This window comes from Nyctibius grandis, chromosome Z, assembly GCF_013368605.1.
Source record: "Nyctibius grandis isolate bNycGra1 chromosome Z, bNycGra1.pri, whole genome shotgun sequence".
Lineage (NCBI taxonomy): Eukaryota > Metazoa > Chordata > Aves > Nyctibiiformes > Nyctibiidae > Nyctibius > Nyctibius grandis.
In genome coordinates, this window is record NC_090695.1 from 48,824,184 (window position 1) to 48,843,237 (window position 19,054).

The window sequence follows — 19,054 nt, forward strand, 5'->3', positions numbered from 1 at the left end:
TGGCTGGACGCTCTGTTCAAAACCTCTGTTCATGGATGAGAAGACCAGAGAAGCAGAGCAGTAGACTTAATCCCCAGTTTTATAAAGAAGCAGCACTGTTTCATTGTACCATAACATATCATATTTACTTCCAGCCAAGCAAGACAACAAATAAAAAAAGCACGCTGCAACAAAAATTGCTTGTACATTTGAGGTTCACCTTTAACTCTCATAATCTCCCTGCACATCTTCAGTTGTTGGTTTTTTTCTGTTCTGAAGTATGGCGTTGACTTATCCAGTGCTCTGCATCAGTGATGGCCTCCACGTAGAAAAGGTTAGGGATCTCTGGCCTAGAAGCATAAAGATTATGAAAATACTAACATTGTCTCCAGAAATTATTAAATAACTTAGACAATGAAAAGAGATGGGGAAATCAGCATACTCAACAAATCAACATAATGAAAATCAGAAAAGCAAGCTGAGGAGGTTTATCTGTTTTGTGATTCCTTTCTAATGGGATCTAGCTGTCTAATTACCAGGTTCTTCGAATAAGCCAGTTTTTGCCTCTTTACCTCTAAATCTCAACATGGTTCTCCATGAACCTGCTAACACAATTTTCTACTTCTTTTTTTTGTGCCACAATACAGGAGAGGGAATTCTCTCCTAGTATTAAACAAACAGTCCTGTTCACATGAGAACATCGCAGTCACTCACGCACACTGACATCACATCCTCTGAGGTTTCTAACACCAAGTATCAGCCATTCATTCCGGTCTGGTATTTCTTCCCCATTAGACCACATTGAAAGAATCCTTCCTCCCAGTCTTGACGCCAGTCTCACAAGAACTGCCTGACTCCCCACTTCCCGCTGAGCTCTTCCCCCAGCCACTGCCACCTTTGCCCCAAGATCTAATAAAGGCAAATTCGTTTATCAGTAATTTCAAAGTCATTTTCTAAGATGGGCATTACACTCTTTTGGCTTCTGCCATCCACTGCACAGGTTTGTATATAAGTCACAGTCATTTGCATAAATAATGTACTATTTATTTATAATCTGTATCAGTGCTGTACCCAGATCTCACACAATATTTCATTAGTTTCAGGGGCTGTGACAATTTTCTTACAAGCTGTAATTAATCTTTTTTAAAAATGGAACAAAACAAAACAACAAACGAACTCCCCTCAAATTATTTAGTCAGTCTTCAATCAAATCGTGGAAATACAAGCCAATTTGAATTAACCCAATTACCCTTCTCTTTCTGCTTCACTCTGTGTTTCAGTCACTTGTCACTAAGATGAAGCATGGTTTAAAGGAAAAAAGCTTTCACTTCTGTCTGGGAATAAAGGGCTTGTTGAAACAGATTGCTTTTTCATTTTGAGGCTAACCTTGCCTTCATTTCCTTTCACTCTTCATCTGCATGTCACTACAGCAATGTTACTAAGGCAGGGAGATAGATGTCATGTAGCTGTTGCAGGAAAATAACATCCCAAGAATGCGCACTGAATGTATATGCAACTGTTGGGACACAAACGTTCTGCGGATTTTCCGTCTTCCCACTAGCTGTACGACGAATTTAGAACACCCTTCATGGCTGATGTTACCCCCATCTCCTCAGCTTGCAGAGAACTGTGGGACGCTTGTTTTCTTTTAGCACTCCAATAATGTGAAAATTTAACCCAAGAGTACACCTTCCTGATAGGCAGGAGTGATGCTTGGTCACACTGAAGAAGAGATATCACCATTAGGGTGCTCAAATACACAAGAAAACCATGCACTGTTCATCTCAAGAAAGCAATGCAAGGAATAAACATGAGTTTGAGTTCAAGGAAATGCAGTGCAACACAGCTGCAGGGTTAAATATGTACACAGGTTATTTTTCTGTTTTATCATCCAGATCTGCAAGTAATATGGCTCAGAACTGATATTGCATCACCTTGAGGAATTCACAGCTGCGCAACATCAGTCAGAGCCAGATCAAAGATCCACTGCTAAAGGCAGTAACTTTTTGGTGTCAGCTTGCTGTGTTTCAGTGTTTCAGAAATGTGGTTTCTCTGCAAAAGCCAGACTACTGAACTAGCAAATTCATCAAGCTATTTCTTTCAACAAGTCATCAAGATGAGCAGAATGAGTTTTTGTCCTTCTCAGCATTCTGTACAGGTTAGCACTGGTTTCTGAAGATCATTTTGAAGTAGCAAGGCTGGAGGGAGGATCAGGTAGGTCATTTCCTTTAAAAACACTTTCACTGACTTGCACTGAAGTGAAACTGCTGATTGTCCGTTAATGCACTCACCATCTTTCTATACATTCAAGACTACTTCAAAAGCAGACCTTGAAACATCTGTTCTCTTTGGTTTTGTATTTCTTGCTCAAATTAGTGTATGACAAAAGACACTTATTTAGTATTCTCATTCATAAACTTTAGTAGGAAGAAAATGTGTCAGTTTTATTCCTGATCGATACCATGTCAATAGGGGCTATGAATGAATAAATATAGTTTCAAAAACAAGGAAGCTTTGCAATATGAACAAAATACATTGAAAATCGATGTGAAAAAAAGTCAAACTAGAACCTCTGCATGCAATATAATTCAGACTACTGATACTTAAATGAAGCTGTTTATTAATTGGGACAGCTTACTACGATATAGAGCAGGGAAGTAAAAAACTATGTTTGGGTCCTCCATCTCATTACAGGACCAAGAAGGAACAGTCATTTGCTAGCAAAGTGACGGCACCAAGATTTCTGGGTATTTACCTAGACATCTTACTGAAAAGCTTCAGACTAAGCAATATCAACATAAGAGGCTAAAGAAAGAATTTTGGAAAAACTCTTAAAAGACTATCATGTATGTCAGCTTAGCCAAGGTAAAATAAGAGGAAAATAAAGCAAGTAAGTGGATGCAAATATCTGACGGGAAGACACATCAAAGTAAGAAGAATCATGTGCAGAAATAGAAAGCTTGCTATGTTGAACAGAGAGATGCAATTAAAATAAGGACATTTAATATGTTTATTACCAAAAATAGTTTATGCTAAAATACAACAGGCTATGGGAAATATCACAAACAGAACTGAAATGTCGTAAGTATTTAGAGGAAGAAAAAAAGCAGTATTTTTATATACAATCATTCTGCAGCAGAAGTGAGACGATACAGAAACTACCAAGCAACAGCGATCCTACAGTGCTTTTGTCACTATGTTTCTAACTAATTCGACTAACAATGTGTTCAAAAACTGCAAACACTTAAAAGCTGCATTGGTCATAATGCTAAATAACTATTTTCTTAAAAAGACAGGCCCTTGCAAACAGTGGCACATTTTTCCACTTCATGTAGACATATCCAAAACATCAAGAAATACAACTCAAGGGTACTTATGCAACCTGAGTAAAAGTTTCAGGTGGTTTTCTCTCAGTTTCAGCCTCCCCACTGATATGTCAAGGGGGAGGGAGTCCCATGGCAACCAGAACAACAGGATATACCCTTTGTGATATGCCACCATGCCACACAGGGCTGACCAGCATGCCGTTTATATCAAAACAGAGCCACTTCCCAGGCGATGCAGACCCCTGCAGCACTGTGGCAGCGCAGGGACCATATCAGAAGAAACTCTCGAGGTGTTTAAATGATCCACAGTTATTTTCACTATTCATTTCATTATTATTAAAACAGTGACAGCATGACAAAAGACTGCAGATTTTCAGATAGGTCTGTGTAACGAAATGGCAGAAAGCCTGCAGCCTGGCTGTGCACACAATTAAAATGAACAGGCTACAGAGACAGATGCAGTCCCCTCTGACCTTAACGATGTTGATGTTTGCACATGAACCTCCCCGCTCAGCTGCAGATAAGGAATGACAGACAATACTACAAATTAGTGAAGGTCAATAGAGCAGGAGGCAGCAGTTAGTCAATTACAAAAGCAAATCCTCTGCTAAAGCACCAAGTCCTGTGTTTTCTCAGTATAATCAACTGCCTGAGTCACCTAGTCTAATAAAATTGACCTGTTTTTCCTTTGTCTAATTGACTGATGCCTGGAATTGCACAAACTTTAGGTGTGCTAGAATTTAAGTCTTAATACCATGTAGCAAAAGGCAGACATCTAATTAGTCTGTCTTCAGGTCTAATGGCTGCTTCTGCAATGTGCAGTTCCATCCAACCATGACAAGATCTTTGCTTTGAAGGTGTTTACAAAGACAACAAAATTTGTTTACAAGCTTTGTATGAACTCTACTGGGTGCTAGTAAAGTTCCCATAGCAAAATAGTTCTTGTGTGAAGAACAAGGATTGAATTATAAACAAAAGCAAAAAAAAAAAAAACCACTTTCCTCAAATGAGATGTGTTCTTTCTGGCAGAGAGATGAAGAAAACCATGAAGTTAGTTTGCTTGAAATAGCAAGGCGTAATAATTTTCCTGATTCATTCCCCAGAACAAGTCATTCAAATTCCTAAATAGCCTTATAGATCTGTTTTTTCTGCTTAGCTCTGTGGGTCATCTACATAACTATTCAAGACCTCTAAAAAGCTGTATACAGCTTCATGATTTTCAAGGGGTTTTTTTCCACACATTTCCTATATATTCTGAGCTTAACTTAAAATGGCCTTCAGATGAAATACCTCAAAGCTTGCTCCCTAGTGATAAGTAGCTGCAACTGCTGTTGTGGTTTAAGGGACCTGATGCTTCATGGCTCCTCCTTTAGCCAAGGTATTTGTGTGTGTACTTAAGCTTAGACACCATGGCTGAGCTTTAAATGAAATAAAGTTGGACACTGGTCTCAAGTACTATTTGACAGGTGGATTTTCAAAGGAATCCAAGGACTCACAGATCTCATTGCAAGACTTGGTACCTAACAAAATCCCAACAAAAACCAGAAGATACCTTACTGTTTCTTGGCCATGCCTCTTTTAGTAAAAACATAGTTGGACATGGAAGACCCACAAAGTTTAGTTTTACTCAAGGCTCTACGATCCTCAAACTATACTCACTGATGTTACAAATTGGAAAGTAGCTGTAAAACTCCTCTACTATATCATTTGCAGTATAGGAAGATGCAAATCATTAAAAATAATAATTAAAAAAGATAATAAAAATTAAGACAAACTCCAAAAATGTACCTTCTATGTACAGTTCCCTACGCATTCACAGCAACATCATGTAGTTTCTGCTTTGGACAAATCAGCTGCCTAGGGTTACTGCTGATAATTCTATTTAAAAATACATTATAAATAGAGTTCCTCTAACAGTGTACCACAGAGCACCAGTGCCCACAAAGGGATTCTTCTGACACCAGAAACTCTAGACCAAGGAGTTGAAAAGCACATTCTCAAAAACTCAAAGCAAAATTATAGCCTTCATTTATGCACAGTTTGGTGAGAAAGTATACCTACTCTCTCTCTCTCTCTAATTACACACAATATTTTATACATATGTTTACACATTTTTATATATATAAATAAAATACACAACTTGGAAATTCATCTTCCAAATCCATTCAGTTTCTCATTGCTATACTAGCAGCTTCTCTGCTCCACTAAACCTCTACCCAGATTTTTCAACAGTCTTTCTCTTTAGGCTGGGAAATTTCCTAGTTGCTTTCCTTCCCTCCCAGCTGCACAGTTACCAATGCCTCACTAACACATTTCCCTTGAACTGACATTGCTTCTCAACCATTTCTATGCTCCCCAGTGTCGTACTGTTATTTCTGGACTAATGCATTCTATTACCATGTTAAGAGTCATCCCCTAAGAGGCAAATAAATGTATTTACTATTACTCACTTCTTTTACCAAGGGGCTACTTAGTTGAAAAATCAAAATTTGTTTTCAACATCCTTAAAAACAGCACACTTATAATACACACCATGAAACTCAAGTTTTTTAAACAACAGCTTCAGTGCTCACATACATTCAGAAGCAAGCACCCAATGCTTCCAGAAAGTATCAAAACGTTGCCAAATAAGGCTATCTCAATCTATAATAAAAGGGCAGGGAAAATGGAAACCCTTTAGTCACTGACACGGTTGTTAGATTCATGAAATGTCAGAAATAGAAACATCTTAGCAGCAGATACAGAAAAAGGGAAAGTAAGTAGACTTTACATCTCCCGTTTATCAGATCGAGTACACTGTACAGGTCCAGCTAGTTCCAGCCAGTTTCACTGACACACCTTAGAAACCTTTAACAAACTTTAAAAGCTTCACTTGAACGAACTCTCGTGTAGTTTAAGTGAGTTCACAACAGGCACTGGTCTTACAACACTAGAATTGTCATGCCTAGTCAACTTTTACATAAATATTTCCATTCCACTGAAAAACTGCTTACACGGTAACATCAACAAAAACTGAGTAAACATCAGAAGCCTATGCACCTATTAACCACAGCCACCAATTAAAACAAATTACTAGTATAAAAGACTTTTAGCAGGATTAGTGTTCAAAAGTATGAGATTCCCTTGGGAACTCTGAGAAATCAGAGCCCAAAGTTTCCTTTTAATGAAAGATGGTACTTTTGTACTAGACAGAAAGTTAACAAACACTAAGGCAAAATCCAGAAAGGTTAAAAAAAATCCACCTTCATTTGATACTAAACATTAACCATGTTTAAGCTCCTTCTCAAAGAAGGAATAACATTGGTTTTGTGATACTACACTCACTTCCAATGCAGTAAAATTTTATGTCAAATAAAATTACGTTGAAAAGAATGTCTGAACATATCTTGCCTTTGGCCATCACACTCCTTGTCTCATTGTCCAAAGAGGCACAATAAAGATACAAGGGGAAAGTTAGGGGATAAGGAGAAACAAGTGTTCTCACACATCATCCATGCCTTGAGGTAGCTGGATCCTGTTGTGCACATCAGCAGGATCAAGTATTTCTTAGTATACTGGGTACACGCTGCAAGTGGAGCTGGCCAACTCCAGAGAGAACTAGCAGCCACACCAGGAGGGCTGAGGCTTTCACTGACCTCACTGAAGAGACATAAACCTGCCTCTCAGAGACTTTAGTAAATATCTACACCTCTATGTCTAAATTCACTGAGCGCTGTGCATACCAGTTGCATCTCCAGAACAGTAGACTTTGGCCCCTTTAGAGTGCACCAGTTGTGTCCATACTGGAAAAGGGAAAGCTTTTGTCCAGTTGATCTAGAGTTTGTATCCAACGCTAGAGCTTCCTCACAAAGGGAAGCAGACATACACCAAAGCCAAGGCCTGATGTGAACCAATATACAGATGACTGAGGGACAGGGTTTAAGAGAGAAGACAAAAGAGCACCAACATGACCTTACAAACTCATCCACACACATCTCCTATAATACAGTTAACAAATCTTGAGCTGGCTTTTATAACACAGTAAGTGCTCTATAGAAAGTTATAATCTGATAAAACGTCAGTTAACATACATAAAGGCCAGAGGTCCCAAAGGGGAAAATTAGTGAGATCTTCCTGAAGAGAAAATTAAAACAGAACAGCTTATAGAAAACAGATACCATGGCAGAACACAATTTTAGTTTAAGATACAGCACTATGAACCATAAAATGTTGTAATCTCATATTGAGATATGAGGTCTTTGAAGCAAAGAAAATGGATCTTTGAAAGCAATGTTAATAGAAAGTGGTTAGCACAGTAAGGCAAATGAAAGAACTAATTTATAAGCAATTAAACTCCAGACACTCTGAGAAGTAATTCTCAAGCCTGTCCAATCAAAAACTTGGCATATAAAAATAACAGAAAGGATCTGATAACTTACTAGTTGGAAAAACTAGTACTCTGTTTTTTAGCAATTTGGCAGACAAAAGGCAAAGGAAAGATATTTAAACACAGCCTTTCAGAGAGGTGGGTCAGTATATGCCCTGATTTGGGAAGAGGGCACATCAAGAGGGACGCCAAGGAGGTTAGAATGTAATTCCTAGCACAAAGATGTTGAAAATCAAGGCAAAGACAACAGAGGAACTTGAAAGGTTCAGGAAACCCGAGCAGTCCTGAAGAGGCACCTGTAGTATCTCAGGCTTTTGTAAAGCGTAAACTATGTTTGCAATCTATGAGAATTAAATTTTTGCTCTGGATAAATTGTGGCTTGAGTGAGAAACCTCTAGCAAGACGCCAGACTTGATTTCTCTTTCACAGAGACATAAAAGTCTATTAAGAGAACAGGAAAAGGCACCAGGTAAGAGTTACAAACGCACCGGGTAAGAGTTACATTTTTTAATGTTGAAATTAGTTTGTTGGGTTTTTTTTATTCCCCAAGTACTTTTGCAGTAACAAACTTAAAAGACTGGTATGACCTACCCCGCTCCACTGAGCAGGTTTAAGTTGGCAGTCACAAAGGGGCTGACCTGCCTTCTTAGGACAGATTTTCTTCTCAAGGACCCAGGTCTCAGCTGGGTCCACAGCATGAAGCTTTAATGCAGTGGCACGTGCGGTGGTCTGTTGCTTGAAATGTTGCATTAAAGTGTAGCAGCCCTCCACAAGCCAGAGGCACTGGCTGCCCTCTCCTGCAGAAGCCCAGGCCATGGCCATTGCTCTGGAAGGTGACTCTGAAGAGGTGCGAAGCAGGACAGTGTGTTTCGCACACTCCTTGGTCCAGCCACTGAGCTTTACGCAAGCAGAGCAGGAGATGACTGCAAGGACTTCAGGTCACATCAAGACTTTGGATGACATCCTCTGCTCACATCAGCCCTGGGGAGGGAGCGTGGCTCGAAGGAGTGCCCGAGCCTTGTGCTGAAGAGGGACTCCCTAGGTCCTAGTGGGGAAGGGTTCTGCTGGACTCCTCCAGGCTGAGAGCACAGGCAATGTTGCCCTCAGCTAACGAGCTACCTGGCTGCTTGTGGTGCAGCAGAAGCCTCTGGCCAAGGCCAGGCTGTAACCTGACTCTTGGCCCTTCCATGGTGATGCCAGGAGTCTGCTGCACAGGGTCACAGGGAGGGAGCCCAGCAAGCTGTCCCATCTGTGCCCGGTGCATGGCCACCAAGGGCAGGGGCAGACCACAGCCCCTGGGCACAGGGACCGCCTCGGGGCCAGCACCCCAAAGGCCTTCCTACTGTGCAGCCCTCCATGGTGATACGAGGGGCCCCACCACCCCCATGGCACAGTGCCACTGCCCAGCAATGCAGCGTCACCATGCCTGGGCAGGATAAAAGGGGCATCCTCCCGTGCCCCAGCACCAGCCTGCAAAGGTTGTGCCATCGGGACAGAGCCAGCTGGGGCTGTCCCATGGCGTGGGCGAGGATGTCTTTGAGGGGCCAGTGGGATTAATTGGAGGGGCTGATGGGGGAAGACTCGAGGCTGGACGAGGCTGCTGGAGGTTCTCTGCCACAGTCTCAGCTCCTGGCAGGGCCACGTTCAAAGCTGGATGGAAATCCTGCTTCATCCTTCCTTTGGGGAATGGAGACAAGCTCCTGGGGAGATGAGAAGCGCCACAAACACCTGGAGGTGCCCACAGCTGGATAGCAGTGGCAAAGGTTGGCTTGGTGGCCTACTGAGACCATAGGAATGCGTTCTCGGTGCTCGAGGAGCACTGCAGAGCTCACTGTCCTCATGCCCTGCAGAGCCAGTGGCAGCAGCACTAAGGAATGGGCTGCAAAGATGTTGCGAGGGGTATCAGAGCCAGCACCTTCCCCAGTGCTTTGGAGCACCCACTGGTGTCCTGCCGGGCACACGAAGGATTCTCGCCCCCAAGGCTGATCTCTCTGGGGGCTCTTTGCCATCTCAGAAGCCCCTGAGACGGATCTGGGTTGCAGGAGGGAAGGGGTCAGGCAGTGGTGGCGTCCCTGGTAGGTATGACCACCCCGTGGGGCCAGGAGGCAGACCTTGCTCACATGCTCAGGGAACAGCTGATCACCAGCTCTGGGGTCAGGAAGCAATTTCCCCCTCGCCTCCCTGGGACAGATTGGCACTGGTCCCCGGGGGCTTGTGTTCCTTCCTCTGCAGTACTGAGCAGAGCCCCTTGCCAGGGCTACTCTGGGGCATTTTGGCTAAGTGCCTGTCCTCTGTTCTTGCATCATGAAGACACCGTGGGTGCCCTGGATCCCCCCAAGTGGCCATTTTTCAGCTGTCCCCGCATTCAATAAAAGTGCTGTTTTGTCCTTGGTCTGTATTCATGTCATGTGCATGCTGGTCTCAGACCAGAAGCCTTCTCCTGCAGCTGTGCATGTACACTGTATTGGGTTCACGTGGCAAGTTTCAGGGGGCTGGGGGGGCTGCAGGGGTGCCTTCTGTGAGAAGACACCAGAAGCTGTCCCCATGTTGGACAGATCCAGTTCCAGTTGGCTCCAAGATGGACCCACTGGTGGCCACAGCCAAGCCTGTCAGCAACGCTGGTAATGCCTCTGTGATACAATATTTAAGAAGCGGTAAAAACTGCTGCAGTATCTATCCAGGTATTGCAGTAACCTTTTGAATGGCACTGCACATTAGAACATGTTTTCAGCTCTAGGATGTTGAAACAAATTTTACATGCTGCAGCAAAGTCCTTATGCTACTGTACAAAACCATGATGGTAAGGCAGAAGGAAAACAGGAGCAGTCTCCAGCCGTACCTAAGAGAGGCCTTCCATAGCCACAGTCGCTGCAAAGGACGAATTCTAGTCTTACCAAACAGCACTAATGAAACAGATAAATAGGAATAGCACAATTGATCCATTAACTTTTCAACAACTCCTTTCAAGCATAAAGCAAGCATCTTAGCAGGTTTTGGTACCACAATGAAAATGCAGAAGTTAAGCAACCTTTTTAAACTCCTCACAGATTCACAGATAACAGTCATTATCCTCCGTATAACTCCAGCATCTACAGGCTGCATTTACAACTCAGGCATATTTGCAGAACAAATACATTTGTTTAATAAATACGGAAATTAAAACACAGCAGTTGGTATTCACTATGCGTTTCTTACATGAGCTACCATAGTTCATTTTTAAAAGATATTGGATTCCTATTAAAGCTTGCTTCTGTTCCTGCTTAGATTACCTACACAAAGAAGTTTAACCCTTCAGGAAGCAGAGCAACATAGAGTGGAGTACCTGCTTCTTCCCTATAGTTTTTCCATACCCATCTGTAAAATTCTGTCACCATGCTCTCTTTTAAAAGCCAGTTCAGCTTGCCTAAGAACTGGAGCCTGGTGCTATTTTAGGGAACAGTGACCATCCACTTGGTTCCATTTTAAAACAGAGCATTTGTGACAGCTTCAGAAGTGATACACACAAATGCTGTTTGGGGTTCAACCCTACTGCACCTCTGGCTATCCTACAGGACAAAACTTATTAATACTTAAACATCAGCATTAAGACTATCATGCATTTTACATAGAATGCTTTGGTTCCAACATGGTTTCTTCATTGAGTCATAGGCCAGCAAGGCACTTGCTTCTATCTTATCTGAATTATTCACAAGGCATTCCCCTGTAGAAATCATCAACTTAACTGGAAGAATCATTCAACAGAACACTCCTGTCATATTTTATTTTTTCCCCTTTATTAAGTTCCAATGTTAATCAAAAGCACTGCATTTCCTTCCCCAAGAAAGAAATTGTGTATGAAGCATTTTTTCACGAACGTCCATTACTTGCCACACATCAGAAGCAGCATCTTGGACTAAAAGGTGGGAAATCTGTTGTGCAGATGACGAAGTTACTAAAAATCAGTGAATAAATACAAATGGGTAGATACGAATAATAATTTGATATAAATACCATTTGATATAAATAACTACCTGCCAAATATCTACTTCTAGGAACTAGTAATTTTCTCAAAATAAAGGAACCAGTATGATTGTAACTTTAGATTAATTTATAAAGGGGATGAAAATCAGCTGTTGCCATTGCATAGACAAAAGTCACAAAATTATTTCAGGAGGCTGACGTTTCATTATGAAGGCTGGAGACACACAAAGTGCTATAATACTACTAGTAGGTTTCCATCTTCTATGGTTGCTTCAGCAATTTTGGAGGCAGAATATACTCAGTATTTTACAGGCAAAACATCAAAGGTAACTAAAACTTGCAGTGAATTCCATACAAATCACCAAAATTTCATCCAAAGCTTCACAAAGGCAAAGTTCATACCTCTGCAAAGGGCAGCACAGGACCTTTTTTTAGAATTTCAACAGAATATAGATGAAGAATGAGTTAGCACTCTGAAAGGTTACAGCATTCACATTACAATTTTTCTGACTCGAAAGTGCTAGGAAGTCAGAGCAGATGCAAATTACAGGGCCTAAACTCTCCAATTCTGTCACTCACACCTCTCTCCACATCCAGTCCAATTCCTCCAATCATTTTTGCCCTGCTCCTGAATTTTAGAGCGATTTCAAAAAAACCAAACAAAACCAAAAACATCCAATTCCCCGACCCCAAACTTCATTACCACTTTGAATTAGGTATCATTTTCTCATATACACACTGTGAAAACAACAACAGTAACTCAGATCAGTTTCTGTCTGAAGCAGGCAATGCTGCCAGGTAAGTGAACGCTTCTTGTTTGGTTTTTAACTATGCTTAACTTCCTCTTGCTGTAAAGCTCTTAAAAACTTACAGAGCACATATCCTAAAGAAAAGGCTGCATCCACCCACGGATTCACTTTTATAGGGGTAACATACAGTATTACAACAATTTTGAGCTATACAATAGTCATGCCCTTTTCCCTCCATCTTTGAAGTGATACATACCTCTAGAGACAGAGCAAACGAACTGTTCTTCTATTCCCTTGAACAGAAGGGCTGTGATTTCCCTTGTATCTTGTGAAGGGCACATAAGCGAGGACCTCACATTACCTGCTCCCAGGCAAGGTGTAAAATCTGGTCCTTAAAAGTTTGCTTTCGTATTTGGTCTTTATCATCAGACAAATATTGACTTTTTATTTTTTCCTTTTCAAATAAACCCCTAGTGAACAGTAAATGCAACAGAAATTTACATTCACAGCATGCTCTCCTTCTTCATACCAAAAGCACATAATGCCCCAACAGTGCCAGAACAGCTCTGCAACTCCACAGTGATGACGGGGTCAAAAAGTAAACACAACTGCTGTCCAAACAGAGAGGCAGGGATGATTTAGTTTTTCAGGCAGAGGTGTCAGTTCAGCCCGCACAGCTAAAGAATGTGAAACTCACGCTGATCACAGGGAGACCAGCGGCACAAATCCCAGAGGGGAGAACTGCTGCCTGTCTGGGGGGAGACAGGTGAAAAAAGCCAAGCAGAACAAGAATCTCACAACTATTTCAAGATCAGCTGAAGCATGTATTTTGTCTACTACAAATGCCAGCTCAAAGAAAAAGAGAAAGAAAATGTCTTTCAATAAGGCAAGGGTCACAGACTGTAAGTGTTCAACTTTTTTGGCTACGAGCACTTTCCATTAACAAATCCATAATTGATACAATCCATAATGAAACAGAATGACCAGTAAGATTCCAGTTCTGCATAACTTTTATGACACTCAAATGGCAAAAAACACAGATACTGATCCAGAGACACTCAGTGAAAGAGAAAAACCTCATAATCTTTCTAGGGAAAATTATATAAGTGATCTTTTCATCTAAACTTGGTATTCCTCACAATACTGATTCCATATTTGCCATACATCAGCACATACTAGCACTGACTCAAGACATCCTACCTAATCCCTGAAAAGAATAGGAAACTTGATTTTGTGTAAAGTTAAAATCCCTTAGAGGACTACTTCAAGCATAATAAAGTACTGTAAGTTGATAAATTAATATATTACAGTATCACTTTTTCCTTATTACCTTTGCTGGTAATTACAGAAAAGATTCAACTGTAATGTAAATGACCTCAATTCTGCAAATGCTTAATCACAACCAGTATATGACCCATTTCTCAACACATCCATTAAAAAATGTATAAAAAAGCACATTAAAAAAAAAAAAAAACCCACTAGAAATTTACTACTACTTTTATCTGCACATCTGCTCTCTATATATGGCCCTTTTGGCAATAAAAGGAAAACAAGGAACTAAAACTACTGACGGTTTTTTATAGAAATTTAATTTTACTTTTAAAAACTACTTAAAAGATAGTGATAACTTATAATAATTACTTATGTATTTTGTAAACACATGGTCTATAAGCAAATAGTTTATATATTATTGCTTTGCAAATATTCTAAGTTGCCGTGTTTCACTAACATATAGAGTAGATATGTCTTAATGTGCTTTAAATCTTTTGTATATACTCTTTGATGTACCTCTTTATTGAGAGTAAATCCTAGTATTCAAGCCCAAAAGAATCTTTCATATGCCGGATAAAGTCCCAGTTTCAGTTCAGCTATAAAAGCTAAAATATGTTACCTGTCCTTACAGACACAGTAGGCCACAGCATAGCATATGATCTGTTACATCTACTCAGGTTTTTAATTATTACTTACATGGGCAGAGAGAACAGTTCAAAGCTACTTCCAAATGAGCATCTGCTGCCCCTTACACCATGACAGAAGATGTGCAGTATGCATGGACCAGCCAGATCAACTGGTATATATACATCAACTTAAGCCACACTGTGCTGCAAGCATTGCTGCCCCGTAAGTATAACATTTTTTCTGTTGCTTAGTGATAGAAGTATGTTCTCACACTGAAAACTATTTAGCATCTTTTATGGAATACAAAGAGTTCCAAAGAATTTTTTAGTGAATCTTAAACCAGTAAAACAAAGCAGCTGCCCTACAATATACTCCACAAACAAGTCAAACTGTTAGGACAATCCTGGTATTAAGCAAATCCCAAGCCATAGTGATAAGTATCAAGCTTTATAGCAGCCATACCCTAGCAACAGAAGCAACTTTTATCTAAGACTCTTATTCAACTTCTTAAAACACAGACCTTTCCCTCCTCCCCTCTTTGCTTCCCCCTGTCATCTGTCCCCCACCACAAAAGCAGCAGCTCTCAGGACATCAAGTGCTGGGGCTCTGGAGGGATTGTGACAAGGGACACAAGGAACGAACCTAGTAACTAAGGGTGTGTGGAAGTCCCTAAAGCATAGGTTTTGTAGCAGGGAGATGAGGAACAGCTGCATGAGGACAGAAACAGCTTTTTTTTTTTAACTTGAGTACAACGATTTAGGGAAGGAAAAAATGTGGGTGTGATACAGGATGTTCAGATCATTACTCCTAGTAGGGCACTGAGCTGGAGATGCAGCGCTTGTGGGATACTAGAATGTGGGAAGATGTGAGTGTTTGTGGGGTAGCAAACAGGAGTCAGCCACTACTGCAGAAAGTGAGAAGAGGGCTCTGAAACTGAAATGCTTGAGAAACTGTCACAGCAATTTAGCCTTCATGCAGGTTTCAACAGATAACAAAGGAACCACCTTCTTCATATGGCATAGGAAAAGCCACATCTCTTCATTAACTGACCAAATGGTGTTAAAAAGGCACAAAAAAGGACTAGGCTTACGTCTTTGTGATACCAGCACATGTGAACACCATTTTGTGATACCAGCACATGGGAGGCCTCCCATCCCCCTAGGGTGAAATCGGTGTGCTCAGCTCGCTCCCTGAAATGCCTGTACACCAATGCACGCAGCATGGGGAATAAACAGGAGGAGTTAGAAATCCGTGTTCGGTCGGGGGGCTATGATTTAGTGGCAATTACAGAGACTTGGTGGGACGCCTCACATGACTGGAATGTGGTCATGGATGGCTATGTCCTGTTCAGGAAAGACAGGCCACTAAGGAGAGGTGGTGGAGTTGCTCTTTATGTGAGTGAGCAGCTAGAATGTATTTGAGTTCTGTCCAGGGGCGGATCAGGAGCGAGTTGAGAGTTTGCGGGTGCGAATTAAGGGGCAGGCTGGCAGGGGTGATACTGTTGTGGGTGTCTATTACAGGCCACCGGATCAGGATGAGGAGGGTGATGAGGCCTTCTACAGGCAGCTGAGAGCAGTCTCGCAATTACAGGGCCTGGTTGTTGTGGGGGATTTCAACTACCCTGATATTTGCTGGGAGGCCTACTCAGCCAGCCATCCTCAGTCCAGGAGGTTCCTCCAGTGCATTGACGATAACTTTCTGATGCAAATGGTGGATGAGCAAACTAGGAGAGGAGCGCTGCTGGATCTTATCCTCACTAACAAGGAGGGTCTGGTTGAAGAGGTGAAGGTTGAGGGCAGCCTTGGTTGTAGTGACCATGAGATGGTAGAGTTCAGGATCTCATGTGGCAGGAACAGAACAGCTAGCAGAATCGCAACCCTGGACTTCAGGAGGGCCAACTTTGGCCTTTTCAAGCAATTGCTAGGGGAAATCCCATGGGACAGGGTACTAGAAGGTAAGGGGGCCCAAGATAGTTGGTTAGCATTCAAGGACTGCGTCTTCCGAGCTCAAGATCAGAGCATCCCAACAGGTAGGAAGTCAAGGAAGGGTACCAGGAGACCTGCATGGTTAAACAGGGAACTGCTGGGCAAACTCAAGTGGAAGAAGAGGGTGTACAGATCATGGAAGGAGGGGCTGGCCACTTGGGAGGAATATAAGTCTGTTGTCAGAGGATGTAGGGAGGCAACTAGGAAAGCTAAGGCCTCCTTGGAATTAAACCTTGCAAGAGAGGTCAAGGACAACAGAAAGGGCTTCTTCAAATACATTGCAGGTAAAGCCAACACTAGAGGCAATGTAGGCCCACTGATGAATGAGGTGGGTGCCCTGGAGACAGAGGATAAAAAGAAGGCAGAGTTACTGAATGCCTTCTTTGCCTCTGTCTATACTGCTGGAGGCTGTCCTGAGGAGCCCCGGACCCCTGAGGCCCCAGAAGAAGTCAGGATAGAGGAGGAATCTGTCTTGGTAGATGAGGGCTGGGTCAGGGACCAATTAAGCAACCTGGATGTCCATAAATCCATGGGCCCTGATGGGATGCACCCGCGGGTGCTGAGGGAGCTGGCGGAAGTCATTGCTAGGCCACTCTCCATCATCTTTGCTAAGTCGTGGGCAATGGGAGAGGTGCCTGAGGACTGGAGGAAAGCAAATGTCACTCCAGTCTTCAAAAAGGGCAAGAAGGTGGACCCAGCTAACTATAGACCGGTCAGCCTCACCTCCATCCCCGGAAAGGTGATGGAACAACTTGTTCTTGATGCTGTCTCTAGGCACATCAAGGATAGGGGGATCATTAGGGGCACTCAGCATGGCTTCACCAACGGGAAGTCTTGCTCAACCAATTTGATAGCCTTTTATGAGGATGTAACCCGGTGGATAGATGATGGTAAAGCTGTGGATGTGGTCTATCTCGATTTCAGTAAAGCGTTTGACACGGTCTCCCACAGCATCCTCGCAGCTAAACTGGGGAAGTGTGGTCTGGATGATCGGGTAGTGAGGTGGATTGTGAACTGGCTGAAGGAAAGAAGCCAGAGAGTGGTGGTCAATGCGACAGAGTCCAGTTGGAGGCCTGTGTCTAGCGGAGTCCCTCAAGGGTCGGTACTGGGACCAGTACTATTCAATATATTCATTAATGACTTGGATGAGGGATTAGAGTGCGCTGTCAGCAAGTTCGCTGATGACACCAAACTGGGAGGAGTGGCTGACACACCGGAAGGCTGCGCAGCCACTCAGAGAGACCTAGACAGGCCGCTGGAGAGTTGGGCAGGGAGAAATTTAATGAAATATAACAAGGGCAAGTGTAGAGTCCTGCATCTGGGCAAGAACAACCCCATGTACCAGTACAAGTTGGGGGCAGAGCTGTTGGAGAGCAGCGTAGGGGAAAGGGACCTGGGGGTCCTAGTGGACAGCAGGATGACCATGAGCCAGCAGTGTGCCCTTGTGGCCAAGAAGGACAATGGCATCCTGGGGTGTATTAGAAGGGGTGTGGTTAGCAGGTCAAGAGAGGTTCTCCTCCCCCTCTACTCTGCCCTGCTGAGGCCGCTTCTGGAATATTGTGTCCAGTTCTGGGCCCCTCAGTTCAAGAAGGACAGGGAACTGCTAGAGAGAGTCCAGCGCAGAGCCACGAAGATGATTAAGGGAGTGGAACATCTCCCTTCTGAGGAGAGGCTGAGGGAGCTGGGTGTCTTTAGCTTAGAGAAGAGGAGACTGAGGGGTGACCTCATTAATGTTTATAAATATGTAAAGGGCAAGTGTCAAGAGGATGGAGCCAGGCTCTTCTCAGTGACATCCCTTGACAGGACAAGGGGCAACAGGTGCAAGCTGGAACACAGGAGGTTCCACATAAATATGAGGAAAAACTTCTTTACGGTGAGGGTGACTGAACACTGGAACAGGCTGCCCAGAGAGGATGTGGAGTCTCCTTCTCTGGAGACATTCAAAACCCGCCTGGACGCGTTCCTGTGTGATATGATCTAGGGAATCCTGCTCCGGCAGGGGGATTGGACTAGATGATCTTTCGAGGTCCCTTCCAATCCCTAACATTCTGTGATTCTGTGATTCTGTGATTCTGTGATTCTGTGAACCAATTCAGTTCTGTAGAGACACAGTGGCACGTGATCACAGTAAACTAGATCTTTTATTGCTTTGAAGCAGAAACAAATACATAATTTATGTGCATTCATGTATGTAGGCATAATAAACAAAAACCTCAGGAGGAAAGCATGAATGACTATCCCTTGTAACAAGTTCAGTTTTTAATTAAACTTCAAAACAAGCTGGAAAGTTGTAGAAAATAATGCAGCATAAGCAACTTTTTATCTAATGTAACAGCTGAGAGGAAAACACTTGGTCTTAAAATAATTTTTGCCCCTTTTGAAGTCAGTTGAAAAGTCTTCTTTTTATTTAAAGAAAAATTAATAAAAGAGTAATTTCTTGGTAGTATGGTAACACCATCTTCCAGCTGGAATTCCAATGGGGTTATGAGGCAATGAAAGTAAAATCTTGAAGAAAAATAAATTTATGTTTGTCCTGAGTGTCTCTTCACTTTTAATTTGAAAGCTTTCAAAACAAAAGGTGTGTGGAGGCTTGTGTTCTTATTTTGAAAGATTTCTAGCATTGTCCTTTTTCTTAAACCTTGTCCCACAGATTATGAAAATACAGAGACTTAACAACACCCACCTTTGTAAAATTTTGACATGTGTTCATGTGTTCAAAAGCCTGCTATCCATGTCACCTGTTCCCCAAAGCATGACACAGTGGCACAGGGAAGGCAGATTTCATTTTGG

The 19,054-nt window shown here is 42.4% G+C and overlaps 1 protein-coding gene across 1 annotated transcript in view; it reads right to left on the reverse strand.

Moving 5' to 3' along the window:
• Positions 1 to 246: 246 nt before the first annotated feature.
• DTWD2 (DTW domain containing 2) overlaps positions 247 to 19,054 on the reverse strand; it is a 130,602-nt gene continuing 111,794 nt past the window's right edge. Inside the window, exon 7 of the mRNA XM_068423485.1 lies at positions 247 to 329. Coding sequence (XP_068279586.1) covers positions 315 to 329 — 15 coding nt within the window. The 3' untranslated portion in view covers positions 247 to 314. The remainder of the gene's footprint in view (positions 330 to 19,054) is intronic.